General features: G+C 37.0%; 1 protein-coding gene across 4 annotated transcripts in view; it reads right to left on the bottom strand.

Moving 5' to 3' along the window:
- LOC129240873 (sodium/hydrogen exchanger 9B2) overlaps positions 1–21,090 on the bottom strand; it is a 239,695-nt gene that overhangs the window by 146,740 nt on the left and 71,865 nt on the right. For 3 of the 4 annotated variants that reach the window (XM_054876932.1, XM_054876924.1, XM_054876942.1), the window contains one exon: positions 13,071–13,347. In XM_054876932.1, the coding sequence (XP_054732907.1) occupies positions 13,071–13,347 (277 nt within the window). Of the gene's footprint in view, positions 1–13,070; positions 13,348–17,322; positions 17,333–21,090 lie in introns of those variants that run through there. The other variant, XM_054876951.1, reaches the window with a different exon arrangement.

Below are 21,090 nucleotides of genomic sequence, written 5' to 3'. Positions count from 1 at the left end.
AGTTAGTGCTCAAAAATCGTCGGTTGGCTGTTAAAGACCTTACTGATATGATCGGAATATCAGAAGGATATGTGAACACCATTTTGAAAGACCATTTGGGCCTACGAAAAGTCAAATCTCGTTTGGTACCGAAAACTCTCAATTTGTTGGAAAAAAGTCGACGCGTTGAAGTGTATGAAACAATGCTTTCAGACTATCAGGACCCTGCTTACGACCCTGAAACAACCGACCAATCAAGCGAATATCGTGCTAAAGGCGAGGCCAGACCGAAAAGAGCACGTCAAAGTCGTTCAAAAATAGAGGTCATGATGACAGTTTTTTTCGATTTTCGTGGTGTGGTCCACTATGAATTCCTTCCACCTGACCAAACTGTTAATAAGGAATATTATTTGAGCATTATGCGTCGTTAACGTGAAGCAATTCGTCTAAAAAGACCAGAATTATGGGCCAACAACTCTTGGTTTTTGCATGACGATAATGCACCGTCTCACACTGCACTCGTTCTTCGTGACCATTTCGCCAAAAATTCCACGCATATCGTTCCGCAACCACCGTATTCGCCTGATTTGGCTCCTTGCGACTTCTGGCTATTCCTAAAACTCAAGAGACCACTCCGGGGAACGCGTTTCGAGTCGATTGAGGAGATAAAAGCTGAATCGAAGAAGGTTCTGAAGGCTATACCGGAAATGGACTATTTGGCATGTTTCGGGGATTGGAAAAATCGTTGGCATAAGTGTATTTCATCGAGAGGGGATTATTTTGAAGGGGATGAAATTGATTTACAAGAACAAATAAAGATTTTTCATTTTACAACCAAATTCACCTTACTTTTTGCCCACAAGTCGAAATAAAAACACTGTTTTCGAAAGACCAGAGTCAAATCTATTCATAGTGTCACCATATTTATACTGACGGCTCAAACAAGAGCAATGGCACTGGATCGGGAGTGTACTCGGAACAATCACCCCTAAATTGCTCCTTTAGACTCCCAGATTAGTGTAGCGCCTTCAAAGCAGAGATCTACGCTATAGACAAAGCACCAAACGTAACACTACTAGAAATGAGTCGTTTATGAGTAAGACACGCAATCGAGACACCAGATGAGTGAGTAGAGAGCTCCGAACGAACGAAGACCACAGAGAAGCCACATCGCTTTCAGCCAAAAAAAGAAAGCTATACTTATGGTTTTTAGGGTTTATAAGCATAGTTAGATAGTTGATAAGGACTATTATTTAGGCGTTATGAGACATTTACGTAAGCTCACGAAAAAAGAAAGGATTTGTGGAAAATGCACCGTCGAACCAACCAACCAACTAAACGAAACGAATACCATCCAATAGCCTTCGAAGTCACCTGATATGACTCCCTGCAATTTTTTACTTTTTTAATCGAGTCAAAAATACACTACAGGGAACGGCGAGTGCATTTTAATAGTCGAAAGGAGGAAATGGCGGAAGTAATCGAAGTTGACACTGATGGGTATACCGAAAATAGAGTACCAGAAATGTTTCGAGAGCTGTTAAAACGCTAGCCTAAGTGCGTTGCAGTACTTTGCATGGGGAGTACTTTGAAGGCGATAATATCACTTTTGGTGAATAAACTTGTATTTTGAATTTTCGGAATATATTCCGAGAACTTGTTGATTAAGCTGGTGTATTCGTTTACAATTATATTTCATTTGTGTAAATAAATAAATTATTAAAAAATAAATACATTTTTATTTTTAATTGCCTATATCAAATCTCATATGACAACATTCTTAGTAATCTCCGAAATTTTAAGGTAGCATTTCTCTTTTGCTTTTGATCTTTTAACGTAGGGCACAAAATATATTTGAGTTTAACCGGCACTGATGTATTGTGGAATGTACAGGGTTCAACACTCGAATTACACACTAATCAAAAAGGCCATTAATTTAGTTTCGAAAATGGATTTTATTCAATTCAAAGTAAAAAATAAGTGAAAATAATACAAAATGAAGAATCAATTTACTTTTGATCGATATGACCACATTTTACCTTGACTATGGCCTTTAGACGGTCCAGAAACGATTCACAACCTGCCCGAATGTGACTTGCAGGTATTTTGGCCCACTCACGAACAATGGCTTTTTTCAGCGCCTCGAGACTGGTGAATCTTTTAGTTCGGACCCTGCTCTTCAAAATGGCCCAAAGAGAATAATCCGTCGGATTCACGTCTGGTGAGTTGAGAGTCATTGTGTGGACGTGTTTGAAGTTCGGAACGATGTTAATTAGCCATTCTTGGTTCACTCGAACTTTGTGGGACGGTACCGAATCCTGTGGAAACCTCCATGGTCTGCCACCGAAATGTTTGTCTGCCCACGGCTTCAGAGCAGTATCCAGAATACTTTCCTCATCATATTTCGCATTTAACTTGACGCCAGGCACGATGAAAACGATTGGAGAGCGCCGATTTGCGGTTACAGCGACCCCAACCATTCCCTTTGGCGGGTACTGCCTCCTGGTGGTCAATTGATGACTCAAACTCTCGTATGACCCTATCACGTCAAATAAATCCTATCGTTTTGGAGTTTACGTATTGCTCAATTTGAAAAACTTTCTCATCAGAAAACACAATGTTCGGAAATTGACTGCTTTCGGCCAAGCGAAGCAACTCCTTCTGCCTCTCAAGTCTGACTTGTTGTTGCTTTGGTGTGAAATCATGCGTCTTTTGGATCTTATGAGGCCTAGCTTTGAGATCATTTTTCAGTATGCGGCGGATGCGACGATCACCGCATCATGATGTTAAAGCTTGAGCAGTAGTCGTTATAGAGTGCTCCCAGTCTGGTGGTATGCCTGCCTATAAGACAACACCCTGTTGGAAGCCCAAACAGATTTCTCACGTCTTTCCTGTTAAGCTTCAACAGTCAGTTTGTGTACCCAATGTTCCATTCTGGCGACGTCATATTATATGTTGCACAGATCAGGGACTGAATCCATTGCACGTTGGCTGATTCGATGGTGTGTTTATCTATTAGTAGCTTTCAAGTTATAGGTATGTTTCATGGATCAGTAATGTGGTACCCAATCTCGTTAGTTCATCTGCTTTGCAGTTGCGTTCTGTGTCTCTGTGACTCGGTGCCCAGAGCAGATTTATTGTGAAGTATTGTGTTAAATCTGCCGAAACGTCGATACACTCCTTTACTGCCTTCGAGGTAATCACCTAATGTTGTGATTTCAACACCGATTAGCTATCTGAATATATATTTGTTTCTCTTGTGACGAGGGCATTTTTCTTTAAGACGAAGGGGGTTTCCCTGAGAGCCAGAATTTCAGCTTGAAATACGCTACAACGATCCGTTAGCCGAAAAGAAATGTTGGCACTCATCTCCTACCTCGGTCATTGAGATTGGCACCATCAGTGTAGACTCTGACACCACTTCTATTGTCCACAACCCGATTGTCACAATCTTCACCCTTGGGAAAGCTGTGGTAAAGGATGTATTGGAGTGTAGCTCTGCTGAGCAGCAACAGTCTGTTGTTTGGGGTATGAAGGGGTGTTTGCCTTGTTTTTTTTTTTTGCGTGATCCTTTCTGTTAGTGGCTATTCACTGCAGCTACCTAAGGTTGCTTTTTACCGAATTTCTGCATTACTTTAAGTTGCGTTTCGTACATACCAACGAGGTCTCTAAAATGCATTTAACTTTTAATTGCGGGAACTATGCAACCTGCAATCAGTACAATTTTCTAAATTTCGCTCTAAAATTATGATAATTACTATGCTACAAATTACGGTAATGAGGCATATTTTGTGCGCTTAAAATGCAGCGGAAATACTAATTTACAAACATCTGTCACTTTAGTCTTCACTCTCATTCGCACACATACATAATTGGGTTTGTGTATGATACCTAGCCCACCTGTCGCCAACACATCCATATAAGAGCGCTTCCCCCGATTTCCTTCAATTCAATTCTACTCATCTGCGCAATGTCGCGTAACGAAAATATCTCCGCTGCCGTCAAATTAATTCGCATACTACAACTCGATGGACTTTGGTATTGGCCCTGCGAGCCGCATCGACACCCATTCTATCGGCGTTTGCGACGTTGGCATCCTTACCTGTTGCATGTGCCGATCACCTTCATATTCGTCTCGCTAATGACACTGCAATTGTTTACCTTTGATACCTTCGATGAGGCAGCCAATCAGCTGCCTATGATAATCACCGAGTTGACGATGCTCTTGAAATTCCATTCCTTTTGGCGCTATCGCAAACAGACGCACGCTTTCATTGAGGAATTCGTCCAGAATCCAGTTTTTCGTTTGCGCAAAAGTGAACGCTCCTTTTGGCTGAGCAAACATCGTAGTTTTGCGCGTGGAGCATTCATCTATATGAGCGGATGTGGCATGGTGTTCGCGGCATGTCTATATGCTATGTTGAGGCCCTACCGGTATGAGCTACTGTTTCCCTACTACGTTGTTTACGATTGGCATAATCCGCGCACCTGTTGGTTCGTGTACATTTATGAGCTGCTCGGCATGGCTCTCACTTGCATAACCAACATTACTATGGATATGATGGCCTGCTACTTCATATTTCATTTGGCCATGATGTACAAATTGATTGGTAGACGCATGGAGGGACTGCGCCAATTGCGGGAGGTGGAGATGGTAAAGGAACTACGTGGCATTTGGCAATTGCATCAGCAAGTGCGGAAGTGAGTAAAAATTGAAAAAGAAAATGAAAAAAGTTTTATTTTGTTCCCATTCTTGTATGCCGCCGCTCTTTGCAGCAGAACAAAGGATTGCGAGTTGTTAGTCTCAGTACCGGTTTTGTCGCAAATCGTTGTGAATTCCTTTGTTTTGTGCTTCACCATTTACTACCTGCACGGTGTAAGTTTGAAGCAGATAGGCAGATTTTTGAGCCAATAATAATTTAAATAATCTATAATTCAATGCTTGTAAATTTTAGCAAAGTTTGAAAGATAATCCGGGTCACTTCTTTGCGATGCTGCAATTCATTAACATGACGATTCTACAAATATTCTTGCCCTGCTATTACGCCAACCAATTGACAGTGGCTTCGGAGGGTCTACTAAATGCTTTGTATGGCTGCAATTGGGAAGACTATTCGGTGCCCACGCGTAAATTGGTTTTCCTTTACATGGAGTTCCTGAAGATACCAGTGCGGCTAAAAACGGGCAACTTCTTTATACTGGGCTTGCCCATATTTTCTAAGGTGAGTAAAGAGACTCTTCAATGCATATTCAAGGAAGGGCTTAAGTCTACATACCATACATACATACATACATAATTGGCACTTACACCCTTTTTGGGTGTTTGGCCGAGCTCCTCCTCGTATTTATAGTGTGCGTCTTGATGTTGTTCCACAAATGGAGGGACCTACAGTTTCAAGCCGACTCCGAACGGCAGATATTTTTATGAGGAGCTTTTTTATGACAGAAATACACTCGGAGGTTTGCCATTGCCTGCCGAGGGGCGACCGCTATTAGAAAAATGTTTTTTTTATTAATTTTTGGTTTCACCGAGATTCGAACCAACGTTCTCTCTGTGAATTCCGAATGGTAATCACGCACCAACCCATTCGGCTACGGCGGCCAGAAGGTATACAATAGTTTAAAAAAACTATTAATGCATTAATATATATTTTTTTTGGAAGTCATAAATTTATAAAACTTCGATTTTTAAAAAATATTTCAATTTCCCTTGTTTTGTAACAAAAAATTAGCAAAATAAAAGAAAAGCGGTATGACAAAAGTCTACACGCCATCCATCTGCTGTGGTTCACTCAAGCAAAGCAAGCATTGAAAACGTAGCTGTAAAATACCGGTATTCGAAAATTTCAATTGACAGATCGTCGTTTCTATTACATACCTACATACACAATAGTGATAATTCGTATGAAAATAAAAAACACCAAAAGCAGCAGTCCAGAAGCGTTTCAAGGAAAAGTCGTCAAAAATCCAATAATTAGTACTTCGAAGTTGGTGCAACATATCGTCGAGAGAATCGGGAAAATATTCATCCAAGGGGAGGGATATCTTATAAATAGCACGTATTTCAGCAGCGCACTACCTAAAATCCTCTGATTTCAGAGGAAAAACTTCGCAGTCGACTTGGGTTTGCACGGGCACATATTGGCAAAGAAATGGATTTATTTATTAATTTTTTTTTGAACTTTTGAATTTTTTTTTTTAATTTTTATATTTTTATTTTTTTAATTTTATTTTTTAAATTTTATTTTATTAATTTTTTTAATTTTTGTTTTACTTTTTTTATTTGCTTTTAAATATTTTTTTTTAATTTTTCTAACATTTTTTATTTTTTCTTTTTATTTAGTTAGTTATTTATTTTTTTTTTTATTATAATTTAGTTCTTCAAATTTTTATTTTATTATTTTATTATATTTAATTTTTTAATTTCCTTTTAAATTTTTTTGAATTTATTTCTTATTATTTTTTAATTTTTAAATTTTTATTTTTTTTTATTTTTTATTTTATTTTTATATTTTATTATTTTCAATTTTATTATTTATAAATAAATTGTTTATTAATAATTTATTATTTTTTGGTTTTTTTTGTAGTTTTTTAATTTATTCATTTATTATTATTTGCTTTTATTTTTGTTACTTATTAACATTTATTTTTTAATTTACTTTTTTAATTTTACTTTACTTTTTTCAGTTTTTATTTACTTTATTAATTTTTTATTTATTTTGTAAATGGTTTTGTTTTATTTATAGTCAAGTGCTTTTTATTTTTTGTTTTCTGCATTGTTTTTTTTTTGTATTATTATTTTATTACATTTAATTTTTTTATTATTATTTATATTTAAACTTTTTTTTTAATAAAGTATTTTTCCTGTTTGATTTTTTCGCAGTGTTTTTTTATTTTTTATTTGCTTTTAAATTGTTTTGTTTATTTAATAATTTTTTTTTTAATTTTCAATTTTTAATTATTATAGTTTTATTACACTTCATTTTACTATTTTTATTATTCATATTTAAATTGTTTATTAATGAATTATTATATTTTAGTCTTTTGTAGTTTTTTGATTTTTTTATTTGCTTTTGTGTTGTATTTTTTATTTATTTATTTATTTTTTTTAACTTTTTATTTTTTTTATTTGGATAATTTTTATATTATTATATTTAATTCTTTTATTTTCATTATTTATATTGACATTTTTTATTAAGAATTTATTATTTTTAAGTTTTTTTGCAGTTTTTTAACTTTTTATATTTTGTGTTATTTTTATTTTTTTAACTTTTTTATTTTTGCTTCATTTAGCATTAAATATTTTTTTATTAAATTATTAAATTTCTATTAAATTTTTTTTTATAATTTATGTTGGTTTTTTGAACTTCTTTTATTAACAATTTTTTTTATATTTTTTTTTCGAATTTTTAAATAATTATTTTATTATACTAAATTCTTTTGCTTTTAATATTTATATTAAGGGGGGAAACCAGTTTAGACTTATCAAAAAATCGACTTTTTTTTATTGCATAAATTGTTAGCGTAACTACTCAAGAATATGTGGTAAAAATTTTAAATCGAAATTCGCATTATTCCCGATTCTACTCGTATGTGCACTTAAGTGACTGCCCGTCGGTTCCGCACCGTAGGGCGCGTTAGTTAGAATGACGTTTTTCTCGAAACTACTTTTTTTCAACTGGTGGGCACTCTAGCTCAAAAAGTTATCGACCAATCGTTATAAATTTTTTTCGGAGTATTCTTTATTCAATCTTTAGTCATATGAACCTAATTCAGGGATTATATTATCATTAAACATTTTTTTTTTTTAAGCAAAATAGATGAAAAAATATGGTATGAAAAAATTACATTATGTTCAAGCTCCTCAAAGATATGCAATTTTCAATATTATTTTATCACAATTAGGTTCATAACCTTAGGAAACATGTTGTTAATGAAAAACAAAATTGTTGTTGATTACGGCGAAAAATTGCAACTTCAGGAATGCCCACCAGCAAGATACTCAGATTGCGATCGTCCATGGACAACACGCTCTAACACCACTACTTCCGGCGGAAATGGCTTGAAAGAATTTTAAAGTATACCTAAAAATATGAGTAAAATACCCACCAAGTTCAAAAAATTCTCGAAAAACATCAAAATTTCGGCCTCCTAAACCGGTTCCGCCCTTTAAAATGAAATTTTTAAATTTTTTGTAGTTATTTTTTAAATTATTTTATTTTAATTAATTATTATTTTAATTTTTCATAAATTTAGTTATTACATTATTTTTATGTAAATTTTTTTTATTTTTTATTTTCGTATAATTATTTTATTGTATTTAATTTTTTTTTTTTTGTTCGAATTTATTTAAACTATTTTTTTAAATTTTTTTAGTAATATTTTAAACTTTTTATTTGTTTTAAAATTTTTTTTAAATGTTATTTTGTTTTTTTTTTGTTTTGAATGTTATTTTTTTTCTTATTTTTTAAAAACATTTCAGCCCATCAGTAGCATGATTTGGTCTTCGGCAAGGGTGGGTTTTCCAACAAAACAATGGCCCTAAGCAAACCGCACTAATTCTCAATAAATGGCTCTTATATTTACTACGCACCCAGTCAACTACTCGTATAAGCACAACCAAAGAGTCCGGATTTCAGTCAGATGTTTGGGAGCTTTTAGAATGAAAATATTCGATGAAGTATAGTAACTGACGCAAAATCGACAACGAAAAAAATTGTTGGGTGCATGGAGCCAAGCAATACAGAAGGAGCTTGCCGAACCAGTTGGACTAATACCACGACGCCTTCAAGCAGTGATTAATAACGAGAAGAAGGAAAAGAAGCTTGTTTAAAAACGCATACATTTTTTTAAGCTGATAGAACTGTATGTAGACTTTTGTCATATACACTTACCCCTTTTTTTTATTTTGTTAATTTTTTTATTTTGAAGCAAGTGAAATAATTAAAATTTTGTAAACTTATGCATAATATGAATTCTGAAAAATTGCATCAACAGTTTTTTTCAAATAATGTGTACCTTCTGGAATATAAGACTTAAGTCCTCCGCTATATAAACTTCTATCTATGTGAGAGTTCATTTGCCACTTGATTTTAGACAATGAACAACGCCTACAGTTTGTGTGCCCTGCTACTGAATATGAGCGAAACCCAGGAGGAAGTGTTGGAGAATAAGTAAAGTTGCGGTAAATGTTACAACAAAGATTCGCTTGTTAAAAAATAATTAACTCAAAATTAATATTAAATTACATAGTACAACAAATTTATATTTTATGATTAGAGGAGAAAAGTGATCATATACATCCTTCTGAAAACGAAATCACAAGTAGAAAATTTTTAGCCTTACCACTTTAACTATAAATCATAAAGTTACGTTAATCTGGGTCCTGGGACCTCGAAACATTGAAGGAAGTGAAAAAGCGGACGAACTGGCAAGAGGAGGATCTGCCATGAAAAACGTTCTTGCAGAATCCGTATTTACACCACTGGATACAATCTGGAATGGAATTTCCTTAAAATACCTACAAATCACGAAATGTGGATAGAGAGACCAGACAACATGCAAAGTTAGCAGAGTGTTTCGAACCAGCTACAACCACATACAAACATCACCACTGACAAATATGAAACGAAGACTAACGGCGGGGCTAACAGGCTTACGGTCTATCGGGGAACAATCAGCTTAAATGGGCATGCCTCACAATACAGTGTGTATTGTCACATTGTCACATGTCACAATTATAAACAGGCAGAATGCCCTGCCTTATGGAAGGAGAGAATGTGAACCCTAGGCAAACCAGTGTCCGAGAGTCTCGAACAACTGTCTGGCTTAGACATTAAACGCCTAGTTAGGTTCTTAAATCGCACAGAATGGATATATTACTATATGGATATATTACTGTAAATAACCGTTAAACAAGTTGGTAACGAGGATGTGGCGGAAGGGTTGAGGATAGTACGGTATTAGATGTTGGTAACGAGGATTTGGCAACAAAATGGGGCGGAAGCGCTAGTTGGATTCTGAATGAATCACCACATAACCCACCAGACCATTTTTTGTAGAACAAAGAAATAGGGTGGAAGCGCTAGTTGGATTCTGAATGAATCACCACATAACCCACCAGACCATTTTTTGTAGAACAAAGTTATAGTCCAGCAAATTTGAACTACTTCACACTGTGTATAAATATTTATAAAATTTTGATCACAGAGATATTTATATTACAAGGTGGCGCAAAATAAATCATCTAATTTTATTTTTGAAAAACTTCTTTACTAAATCAAAAAAATATTTTGAGTGATGGAAATCTTTATTCAAGCTTTAAGCGCTCCATTGCTTGAGTTTGTATACCGCAGCTGTCTATTTCGTCAGTGTGGAATATGATTGACGCTCGACGCTATTTGCAAAATTATAAATCTTTCGAAAAGGTGACAAATTTTGCGTACTTTTTATAACAGTTTCTGTGCAAAAATTATGACAGGGTGACTAATTTTGCGCCACCTTGCACTTTATATTATAAAGCAATTGCAATATTTTTTTAACTCAATGATAAGTGGCAACGCTGTTCAAAAAAAACTAGGTGGCAACGCCATTGAGAAAACTACTTTCTATGTAAAACGTTCTAAAGGAAAATCAGCATAGTACTGAGAGTTGTTTCATCAGTCCTGTTATTTAGCATTTTCGCCTAAAGAGTTAGGTGGCAACGCCATACAAAATAATTGTATTTAATTCTTGTCGACAGTCAAACAATTTTCGTCCTGCTTTTTATTAAATTTTATTATTAAATAAAGTTTTGTACTCAAAATTAGGTGGCAACGCCGTTTAAAATTTTGTTTGCATTTAAGATATTTTTACGTTTTCATTGATGTTTATACAAGTATATATTATATATATACAATTAATATATTCTTGTAGTAAATTTATTATTTTCCAGAAAAAGCTAAAAGCTATTTTTTTATTAAAGCTTGTTTACATTCCTTTTATTTGATATTCATATTTTGGTATTCAAATAAAAGGTGCCATGGGTTACTATTTTGCATTAAGAATTATGTGGCAGCACGAAATATAAATATTATTCTCTTTCAAGTTCAATTTCAATCAAGTTTTAAAATTTTTAATATCTCATAATTTGCCAATTTTGCAATAAAATATAGGTGGCAACGCCGTAAAAAAATTTTTTGTTTTAAATTTACACTATATCCAATATCAATATTCTGGAGTGATGTTAGTTACAAATAAAGAAATTATAATCTTTTAAACTACTTTATTATTACACAAAATGAAGCTTATAATTCACCAGCTTGCAATAAAAACACAAATATGAAAAATAATTTTAGTTTCCTTTCAAAATTAGGTATTCCCAAGTTTTATTGAATCGATTTTAATCAAATATAACGATGCTTTATGAAAACTTAGATTTCAAATCAGAAAAGTGACAGACCACTTTCTAACGATAAATAAACCTCTCGCTACGACCATCAAGGAGCTCTACCCTAAGTACTCGAAAAGCCCTACCCTAAGTACTGGGTTTGGAACCCGCCACTTAAAAATCCCCCCCAATGAAAAGATTTACAAAGCATCGGATGAGAACTACCTTTACTGATGACGACCCTTGCAAACGAAATAAGGAATATTTTTTAAGGGCATGCACCTGGAATGTCTGGTCCCTTAATTGGGAAGGTGCCTCTGCCCCGTGAGAGTAAAGGCTGTCTTCACTGCCTTTCAAGAGATGCGATGGACGGGGCAAACACGAAAAACATAGGACCTTGCGATGTCTACTACAGCAGCCATGCAAAGGAGCGCAAATTCGGTGTCGGATTTGCTGTGAAAGAGAGACTTCTTCGCCTAGTACTCTCGTTCACTCGTATTATCCGAAAGAAGAAATGAGAGGCCGAAATACGTGAGTGCGAGGAGTTTGAGATGCTGGCCAACAACGCCCGAAAATTCTACCAGAAAGTTCGGCGGCTTACAGAAGGTTTGAAGACCGGGGCGTTTTCCTGTAAGAACAAAGGCGGCGATCTGGTGACTGGTATCTAAAGCATACTTAAATTATGGAGGGAACACTTCTCGAACTTATTAAATAGTGATAGCTGCGCATGTCAGAGAGAATGTGAACATCCCGATACCCCAATCGTTGACGACGGAATTGTCGTTCCGCTACCCGACCATGACGAGGTGAGAATAGCGATAACGCGTCTAAAGAACAACAAAGCCGCGGGCGCCGACGGACTGCCGGTTGATCTGCCGATTGGAATTTGAGTGTGCTCTGCCCAATCTATAAGAAGGGCGATCCTGCAATCTGGGCCAATTACCGCAGGATTAGTCTTCTAAATATCGCCTAAAAGGTTCTAGCGAGCGCATTGTGTGAAAGCCTGAAGAACACCGTCAACCAACTGATTGGACCTTATCAGTGTGGCTTTAGACCTGGAAAGTCTACCTTCGACCAAATATTCACAATACGCCAAATCTTGGGAGGCATGTTTGCATTAGGATATTATGTCTGCTTGCCTAGTTTAGCCTGGATTTACAGGATTCAGGGTAATTGAATTGAAGTGGTTGAAGGGCTATCTAAGGTCATGAGCGCACGCTCTTCTTTTAGGGCACATGCATTTGTGCATTCCACAAAAACAAAAATATTCATACCTGATAACCCACTCTAAAGGCTTACGCCTCTTATACACCGATACATAGAAAATTTAATGAATTTAGTCAAATTTAAAATTAATCGGCTTTTGACTTTTCATCCCTTAAACAAACTTTCAAATTCTCACTGAAAGAAATTTATAGATAAGCCTGAACTATAAAGTACCGTTAAGTTAGTTTCTTTTTCTATTTTTTTTTTAGTCTATAAGAACCTTGGAATTTCCAGATTCACTAGGAATAAACAAATAATTAAAACAAAAAATAAAAAAAATAATAAAAAATAAATAAAAAAAATAAACAAAAAATTTAAAAAAGCGTTGGAAACAAGCACATCTACGCCTGGACATGTATGCGTGCTTGCGCATGTATGTATGTGTGTGTGTGTGCAATAAAAACGCGTAATGGCACGCAAAAATGACTTTTCATATCTCTGCACAAAATGCACTTACATTCTAGGCCCTTTGTAGTCATGATGCGACTGTCCTTCAAGTCCACCACCGCCATTGTCACCTCCAGCGCTGAATGCTGTCGCACCTTCTACATTTGCGTTAGCCATTGTTGTTGCATTTAATGAGGTTGGCTCGCTTTTATCTTCCGCTGTGTAATTGTGGCTGTGGTCCGGTACTCGCTGTGCATCCAACGTTTGAACGGCCATTGTATTGCCATATTGTGTCATTTTTGTTGGAAACTCCTGTTTCGGGCGTCCCTCTGTGGCTTCCTGTTTCGCTGCAAGAAGTGTAAAAATAAAATTAACACACAAAAAAGAAACGAAAAAAAAAAACGAAAACATAAATTTTGTTATGTGCGAACAGCAGTTAGGGGGAAGAAAAGCTTAACATTTCATTGTCAACACATTTGCGCTGCAACAAGCCTTACAAGACCTGCTACAGAAGCTGTGCGCGCGTTCGCATCTCATTTTGTTGCATGGCTTTTTGTGACACAACAACAGCTCGGAAGTGTTGTGCGCTGTTGTCGCCCTTGGCCATTATTAAAATGGCTTATGAGTGTTGTTAACAAGCTGTGCAGTGGTGCAGCTGTGCAGTTTTGTGTAGCATTCACTTCCTTTTGTAATGCCTGCGAAACGCACACTTCGCTCCCTTGCGCCACTGTCAGCCAATTGCATCCGCAACTGCTACGCTTCTCTCGAAAATCGGGACAGCTGTGCTCTAAGCGCCATATGCCTTTGACTAGATTTACTTTCGCCTCTTACTCACCTACTTTCTTCCATAGCCTTACAACATTTCGTTATTTTTTCAATAGCAATCTTGGCCCCCAACCCGCTGGCGTACTGCTGTGACTGGTGTAAACAGATTGTCAGCTACTGATAAGCACTGATTACCCAGCTGCCACTTTTCGCACCTGCCACATCGAGTCATCGGCAACAATCAAGGTGAGACCAGCTACATTAACAGGCATACGATAGCAATAACAACAATAACAAAAGCTGTAGCAGTAGCAACAGTACAGGTAATGCCAATACTAAGACCCGCCGCCATTTGCCAGCGCTGCCATCAACTGCGCCACCATCATTGAACGCCTCAACTTCGGTCGCTTAATTGGCTTCATTTTGCTTCCTTGCAGCGCATTTTCGCGCGCTTAATAATTTAAATTGAATTTCATTGTCGCTTTCGCTGTCGCTGCAAGCATTTGCGGTACAGCGACGGAAGTGGCCCTGTCAAATGTCGCAACACCGATTTTCTGCTTCATACACAGCTGATTACTTAAGGCCTTGGTGAATGGTTTTTCATGAAACTTTCCAATATTTTATATGCAAATTTAATTTCGCAATTAACGGTTTGTTGTTCGTGAGAAAGGTGCTGCAATGCGTACATACATACAGACACACTACATACATATATTTTGACTTATTGGGCTTTAATGAATCTACATGAAAATAAATATCGCTAACATGTGCACACATACAGGGTGGGCCATTTAGGATTTGAAAGTTGAAATTGATTTAAGTAGAAACGAATGATATTTTGTTTTCCAATAGATTTTTTTTAATTAAAGGGGCAATCCTTGTAAAGGGCGCTTAAATTTCAAGGGCCGATATTGAATGTGAACGACACCTAAGCGTCAAGTTTTTTTCTGCATTTCATTCGACATTTTTTAATCACAGACTAATTTAATTTAAACCATTGAAAGATACACAATCGAGCAATGCATTTAAGTTATTCAGGCTTATTATGAAAACGGACGTTCAAATCAAAATGCATATCGCGCACTTCGTGATTTTTTCGTTCAATTTAATCGTCCAAATGTGCGTACAATTGGGAAAATTGTGCAAAAGTTTGAGCAAACCGGGTCTGTAGGAGATGTAAAAACACCGGTGCATGCTCGTACAGCTCGTACTGCAGACAATATTGCTGCTGCTCGCGATAGTGTGGTTGAAGAGCCGTCCACCTCAACTCATCGTCGTGCCCAACAATTGCACCTCTCACGCTCGTCGTTGCCGAACATTATGCATAAAGACTTGCATTTACACGCTTACAAGGTACATTTGACTGAAGAACTAAAGCCTCTTGACCATTTCAAGCGTCGTCAATGGTCAGAATGGTCGCAGGAAATGGCAACAATGAATGACCAATTTTCGAAGAAAATCATCTTCAGTGATGAGGCACATTTTCACCTCAGTGGCTTCGTCAATGAACAGAATTACCGCATTTGGGCGAATGATAATCTAAGAGTGATTGCCGAAAAACCAATGCGCCCCCACAAAGAGTGACTGTTTGGTGCGGTTTATGGGCCGGCGGTCAGGCAGTTACTGTGAATAGTATTCGCTATCGTGAGATGATAACGAACCTTTTATGGCCCGAATTGGAAGATATGGATGTGGACGATATGTGGTTTCAACAGGACGGTGCCACTTGTCACACAGCTAACGAAACAATGGCTCTTTTGCGCCAAAAATTTGATGGCCGAATAATCTCACGTCGCGGCGATGTGAATTGGACGCCAAGATCATGTGATTTGACACCGTTTGACTTCTTTCTTTGGGGTGGGTTGTTTGAAAGAAAAGGTATGCGTCGATAAGCCAGCAACAATTCAAGTGCTAAAGGATGAGATAATTCGGCACATTACCGGCATAGAACCTCAATTATGCCTCAACGTCATCGAAAATTTGGGCCATCGGATGGAGGTGCGCCGCCGAGGCCATTTGACCGACATTTTGTTCTATACGTTATTGAGCCATACCAATATTATCATAATAAAGAGAAATGATAATAATTTCTGAAAAAACTGTATTTTATTCAAAATCAGCACCGGCCCTTGAAACTTAACCACCCTTTATTTAATTATGGAACGTTAAAATGATGTCCCTGCTAGCCTTGCAGCATTTCTCTGATCCAATACCACCAAACAGTGCTCGATGCACGCGAATAAATCTGGGATCCTTTGCGCACAGACGTGCCATTTGTTATTTTAGGTTCTGTTGATTGTCCCGAAGTTCGTGAATAGATTAGCCTCAATGAGCCCCACATAACATTTCGATTTTATTATCCATTTAAACAATCCTTGATCTTTGTTTTGTTGTTGTTTGTGGTTCTGTTGCTTATCCCGTAGCTTTTGAGCAGATTTAACGACAAAATTAATGGAATTAAAATTAGCAAAATTTAATAAATTTTGTTCCTAACAAGTCAATGGTTACTGAATGGTTCGCGTAATATTTTTAATGCTTCCAACACTGGTTACTCAATATGAACAAATGCTTAGAATTACATATGAAAGGAAATGTCGCCAGGATCAACTTTACGGAAGACAGTACTAGTCCAGAGGGTCTAAGTGCTAGTGGTCTTGTGCGAATAGTTTATTGAAAATATTAGGCATAAAAGGACTTCGAATCAGGCACTAAATCAACAATGCAATAAACGAATAGCTACAACACTGAAAAGCTGAAGATTTAGTGATAATAAAGGCCTTATTTTAACTACGACTAAAAATTAGTGGGAATGCAATTTAGTGACAGTGCAAAATGGCCAAAACTGCTTCAAATATAATTTCTATCCACAGACTACTACAGTAAAATTTAAAGAGGAACTTTTTTGTAGTACATTTTAACCCTCTATCTTCTACCTGAGTGAGTATTTTTGACCCTTTCTTGCAATGTGTATAATGAAAGCTCTTTAGCAAGGCAGTTAGAGGGTAAAAATGTGCCACACAAATTTTCGGTTGACAATTTTACTGGGGGTCACCGAAAACAATTCGATTTGTATGGAAAGCAATATTTCGACTTACGTATTGCATAGACTAGATTAAGTTACAATGGTTGCCCAGAAAGTGGGCCCATTTGGGCAAAGAATTCAAGTTCATCTGTCTTCATACCATTGCAAGGGAGAAGAGGTGAAGAAACCCGATAGGACGAAAGGGGAGAGAGAGGAGAGGGTGGAGGAAGGAGGAGAGGTTGAGTATTTGTGGATTACGAACAATGACCGGTTTGCGGTTGTATGAGCCACTTCATGCTGCTGGAGACAGATTTTTGATATGACGGTATGAGAACCAAGATGCTTAAATCTTAGTACCGCATGAGCAGGGTAGCGAAGGAGGAAATGCTGAAATGATTCCACCTCATCCTCCTCATACCCATCCGTGAGGATATCAATGAAGTTTCAGAGCTGAGATTTTGTTATCCTCAGAAGATCCCTTGAATGCCTGCGATCAACCCGAGAATTTCGCGACCTTATAAGTTTGTGTGCTTACCCAGAGTTCGCTGAGTTGACGGGAAGCCCATCGGACCAAGAGTGAAGCGCAAGTTGTCAAGAGGATCCCAATCCTCTCCTCTCACGAGGAAGCAGCCTCACAGGTCCTTTGTCTGATAAGCTCATCCGCTTTGCAATTTCCGTAATGTCGCTACGACCAGGTACCCCCAGTAAGGGGATCCCACTCGTCTCCTCTCGTGGGGGAGCTACCTCACAGGTCCCTTGTCTGATAAGCTAATCCGCTTCGCAGTTTCCCGCAATGTCGCTACGACCAGGTACCCAAGTAAGCCTTATGTCAAAGAATTCCAATGCAATCGAAAGTGAAACCAGGTAATACCATTATTGAGCGCAGGGTGGCTATCACAGTAAATACAGGGTAGGCCATTTAAAGCGGGCCCATTTGTTTCTGAAAAAAAACATTGAAAAAAACATTTTTTTTTGTGTTGATATGAAAAATCATTTATTTTGATTCAAGGAGATTTGTTCCAGCTATATTAGTTTTTGAAAATGATATCCTTCAAATGTTTGCCTCTGGCCTTGATGGCCAAATGTGTCCTTTTTTCGGCGTTTTCCATCGTTTTGGCCAATATTTCGGCCGGTATGGCGGCGATTTCGCGTCGGATATTGTTTTTAAGTTGAGTTAGAGTCCTTGGCTTGTTGATGTATACCTTGGATTTCAGATAACCCCACAAATAAAAGTCCGGTGGCGTCAAATCTGGTGATCTCGGTGGCCACGGAAAATCACCATTTTCATTTCGAACGGTTTCGACGGCCCATTTGGCATAATCAAGCCGTTTCGGGTAATCAGCCGGGTTTAATTTTTGTGCCATTTGAATTTTGTACGGAAACATTTTCAAATCGATGCGAATTATGCGCCTGAGTGTTGTCCTGGCGATGCCTAATTCCTGAGAACGACGATAACTCGATGTTCGCGGAGCCTCCTCAACACTGGCTCGTACAGCCTCGATATTTTCAGCAGAACGTCGTGTACGTTGTCTGGATGCGTGGCTGGTATTGCTGAGACTACCGTGGTTAATAAATTTTGCGTATAAACGCTGTAAAGTGCTTTTGGATGGCGCACTTTTAACTTTATTTTTTTTTTTAAACGCACGTTGAGTTTTCACAATTGAGAAGTTATTTTGGATGTAAAGCTGAATTATTTCAGCGCGTTCTTTTGGAGTGTACTGCTCCATGGTAAAAATTGTCTTGGACTGACGCTTCCAACGCGCTATGTCATTAGTCGATCTGACGTTCCTGTCAAAAGTTATAGGGTTGCCCGATGGGCCCGCTTTAAATGGCCTACCCTGTAGTTACTTTCCTAACAATTATTATGAAGGTGAAAAACCAATCAGGTACTTCTTTCATTGCGTCTGAATGGGAGCTCCTCCGCCAGAATACTCCTCCGCCAGCCCTTCCTTCCAACTTCGAACCAATCGGGAACAGATTAATGACCAACTGTTGCAACCAGTTCACTTCTCCCTTAATGGAATATGGGTAGAGAAAGTTTCGCTTGGCCTAAGCGAGAGTATACACTGATCCGTCGACAGGGGGATACCCCAAAAGTTTCTTAGGATACTTGAGTGTCCGCAAGGGAAGTCGAGCCTAAAGCCCGAACCTAGATAGTAGGTACATATTGCAGAGGATAATACAAAACTTAAATTAAAGTCTTCCGGCCAAGTATAGCTCTAGCGCAAGTGTATTGCCTTTTGTTTTGAATCGTGATGTTGTTTTTTGTTTGCTTTGTTTCATATGTAAACTTTTTTTTAATTTTTTTATATAAGTTTAAGAACATTAAAATCGTAACGTTGGTCCCTATATAACGCAGCTGTGCGCCTCATAACGCGATGTTCTTCGAAAAGTGTTTCTCCACTTTGCATGAAAATCTTCAATATCTCCCAATGTTGTTCAAGCGTAAATCCCCCCATTTCGCAAGCCGTATTTTTTCACCTAACTTTCTGTCTTTTTACCAGTGGATTTTAGCGGACACATTAAAAGCAATCAGTAGCTCAAATTTCAACCTTTCGATGTCTCACCCTTTATACATATGTACGAATGCATGTTGATTTATGAGTGTTTCCAAGCGCTTGCGCCTATGTGACAAATAATTTTCAACAAACAGCTTTGATGAGGTGCGAATTATAATAATTTGCATGTTAATGAATATAAATTTTCTATACTTTTTTTCACTTGCACATACTTTTTTTTCTTGGTTTTTTTTTTTGTGAATGATTTATCGTTAGGAGGTGACAATTTTCGTACCTGAAAGGTGCTCTGACTTCAAATTTATTTGCTTCTATTAATTTGCAGTTATATACCAGGTATTCAAAGTGAATGACAAACGCATACATATTTACACCCGCCGAAAACCAAGTCTCACGCCACTTGTGATTATATCTATATTTTAACTTTTTTAATTTTACACTTAACTAATTTTTAATACAAAAGAAGTTCATGCCTAAACATAAGTCGTAGGAATCGAAAGTCTAAATTTTCTTCGAAATTCAGAAACATACACACAATTTTCATCAAATTTGCAGCTTTTTAATCAGAATTTTTCAGAAAGGTTTGAGAAGCAGTTTAATAGCACTTTAAAGTTTAGAATAATAAACCTAAAGTTTTAAGTGCCTGAAAAATCGCTTTGATTTTGAAAATTTTCTTGCAGTGTAAAACTTTTCCGGTATTGCTTGTACTTTGAAAATTGTTCGACAAAACAAATTTTTATAAAGGGTGGTTAAGTTTCAAGGGCCGGTGTTGATTTTGAATACAATACAACTTTTTTAGGAAATTATTGTCATTTGTCTTTGTTATGATAAAATTGGTATGGCTCAATTACGTACGGCGGCACACCTCCATCCGATGGTCCAAATTTTCGATGACGCTGAGCCATAATTGAGGTTCTATGCAGTTAATGTGCCGAATTATCTCATCCCTTAGCTCTTGAATTGTTGCTGGCTTATCGACGTACACCTTTTCTTTGAAATAACCCCAAAGAAAGAAGTCCAATGGTGTCGTTGACATATAAGTGTGGTTCGCATTCAACATAGGCCCTTGAAATTTAACCACCCTTTATAAACACGTTATTTGAAGCAGCTGCTTGAATACCATTCGGGAGTGTGTAGATTCGAAGCTTTGTGCATGAAACCGCAAAACCAAAAAAAGGTTTATATATATTAGCAGAAAACGAAACTTTAATAAAATTTATAAAATTTCAGAGAATAAAATGGCTCGGACACGAGTTTAGAATGTCCAAGGAGAGAAGAACTCCAAAGGCAGTTGAATTAGGCCCAATTGAAGGCCGAATAAGAGGACTCCCCAGAAAGAGATGGCTCGAATACGTGGAAGTTCACCTTGGAAAGGTAAACCTGCAGCGGTGGAAAGTGGTAGCCTTAGATAGAGACAGATGGCGCATGGTTGTGAATGAAGCAATGGTGCACCAAAACTATGATGCTAAGAAGAAGATGGGCAAATTTGTTGCTGTTATAAGTTAGATTGCTCTATGCACAAGAGCAGAGAGGTAACGTGGTGGAAACAGATGCGAATGTCACAAATAATAATAAACCAAGAATGCTACCCTGAAGCCCATGAGAGTAGGCAATGAAGGGGTTTGATTTAATATTACTAATTTCGACATATGAGGCTCGTTTAGAGAGGAGAGACCTTGACCAAAAAATAAATTTTAAAAATTTAATGTTTGGTATTTTTTTAATTTGAAATTAAAAAAATTGTAAATTAAAAAAAAAATTTTTAAATAAAAAGAGGCTAAAAAGCC

The sequence above is a fragment of the Anastrepha obliqua genome, chromosome 1 (assembly GCF_027943255.1).
Source record: "Anastrepha obliqua isolate idAnaObli1 chromosome 1, idAnaObli1_1.0, whole genome shotgun sequence".
Lineage (NCBI taxonomy): Eukaryota > Metazoa > Arthropoda > Insecta > Diptera > Tephritidae > Anastrepha > Anastrepha obliqua.
The sequence above is the reverse complement of the archived record's forward strand: the minus strand, read 5'-3'. Positions and strand labels throughout refer to the sequence as shown.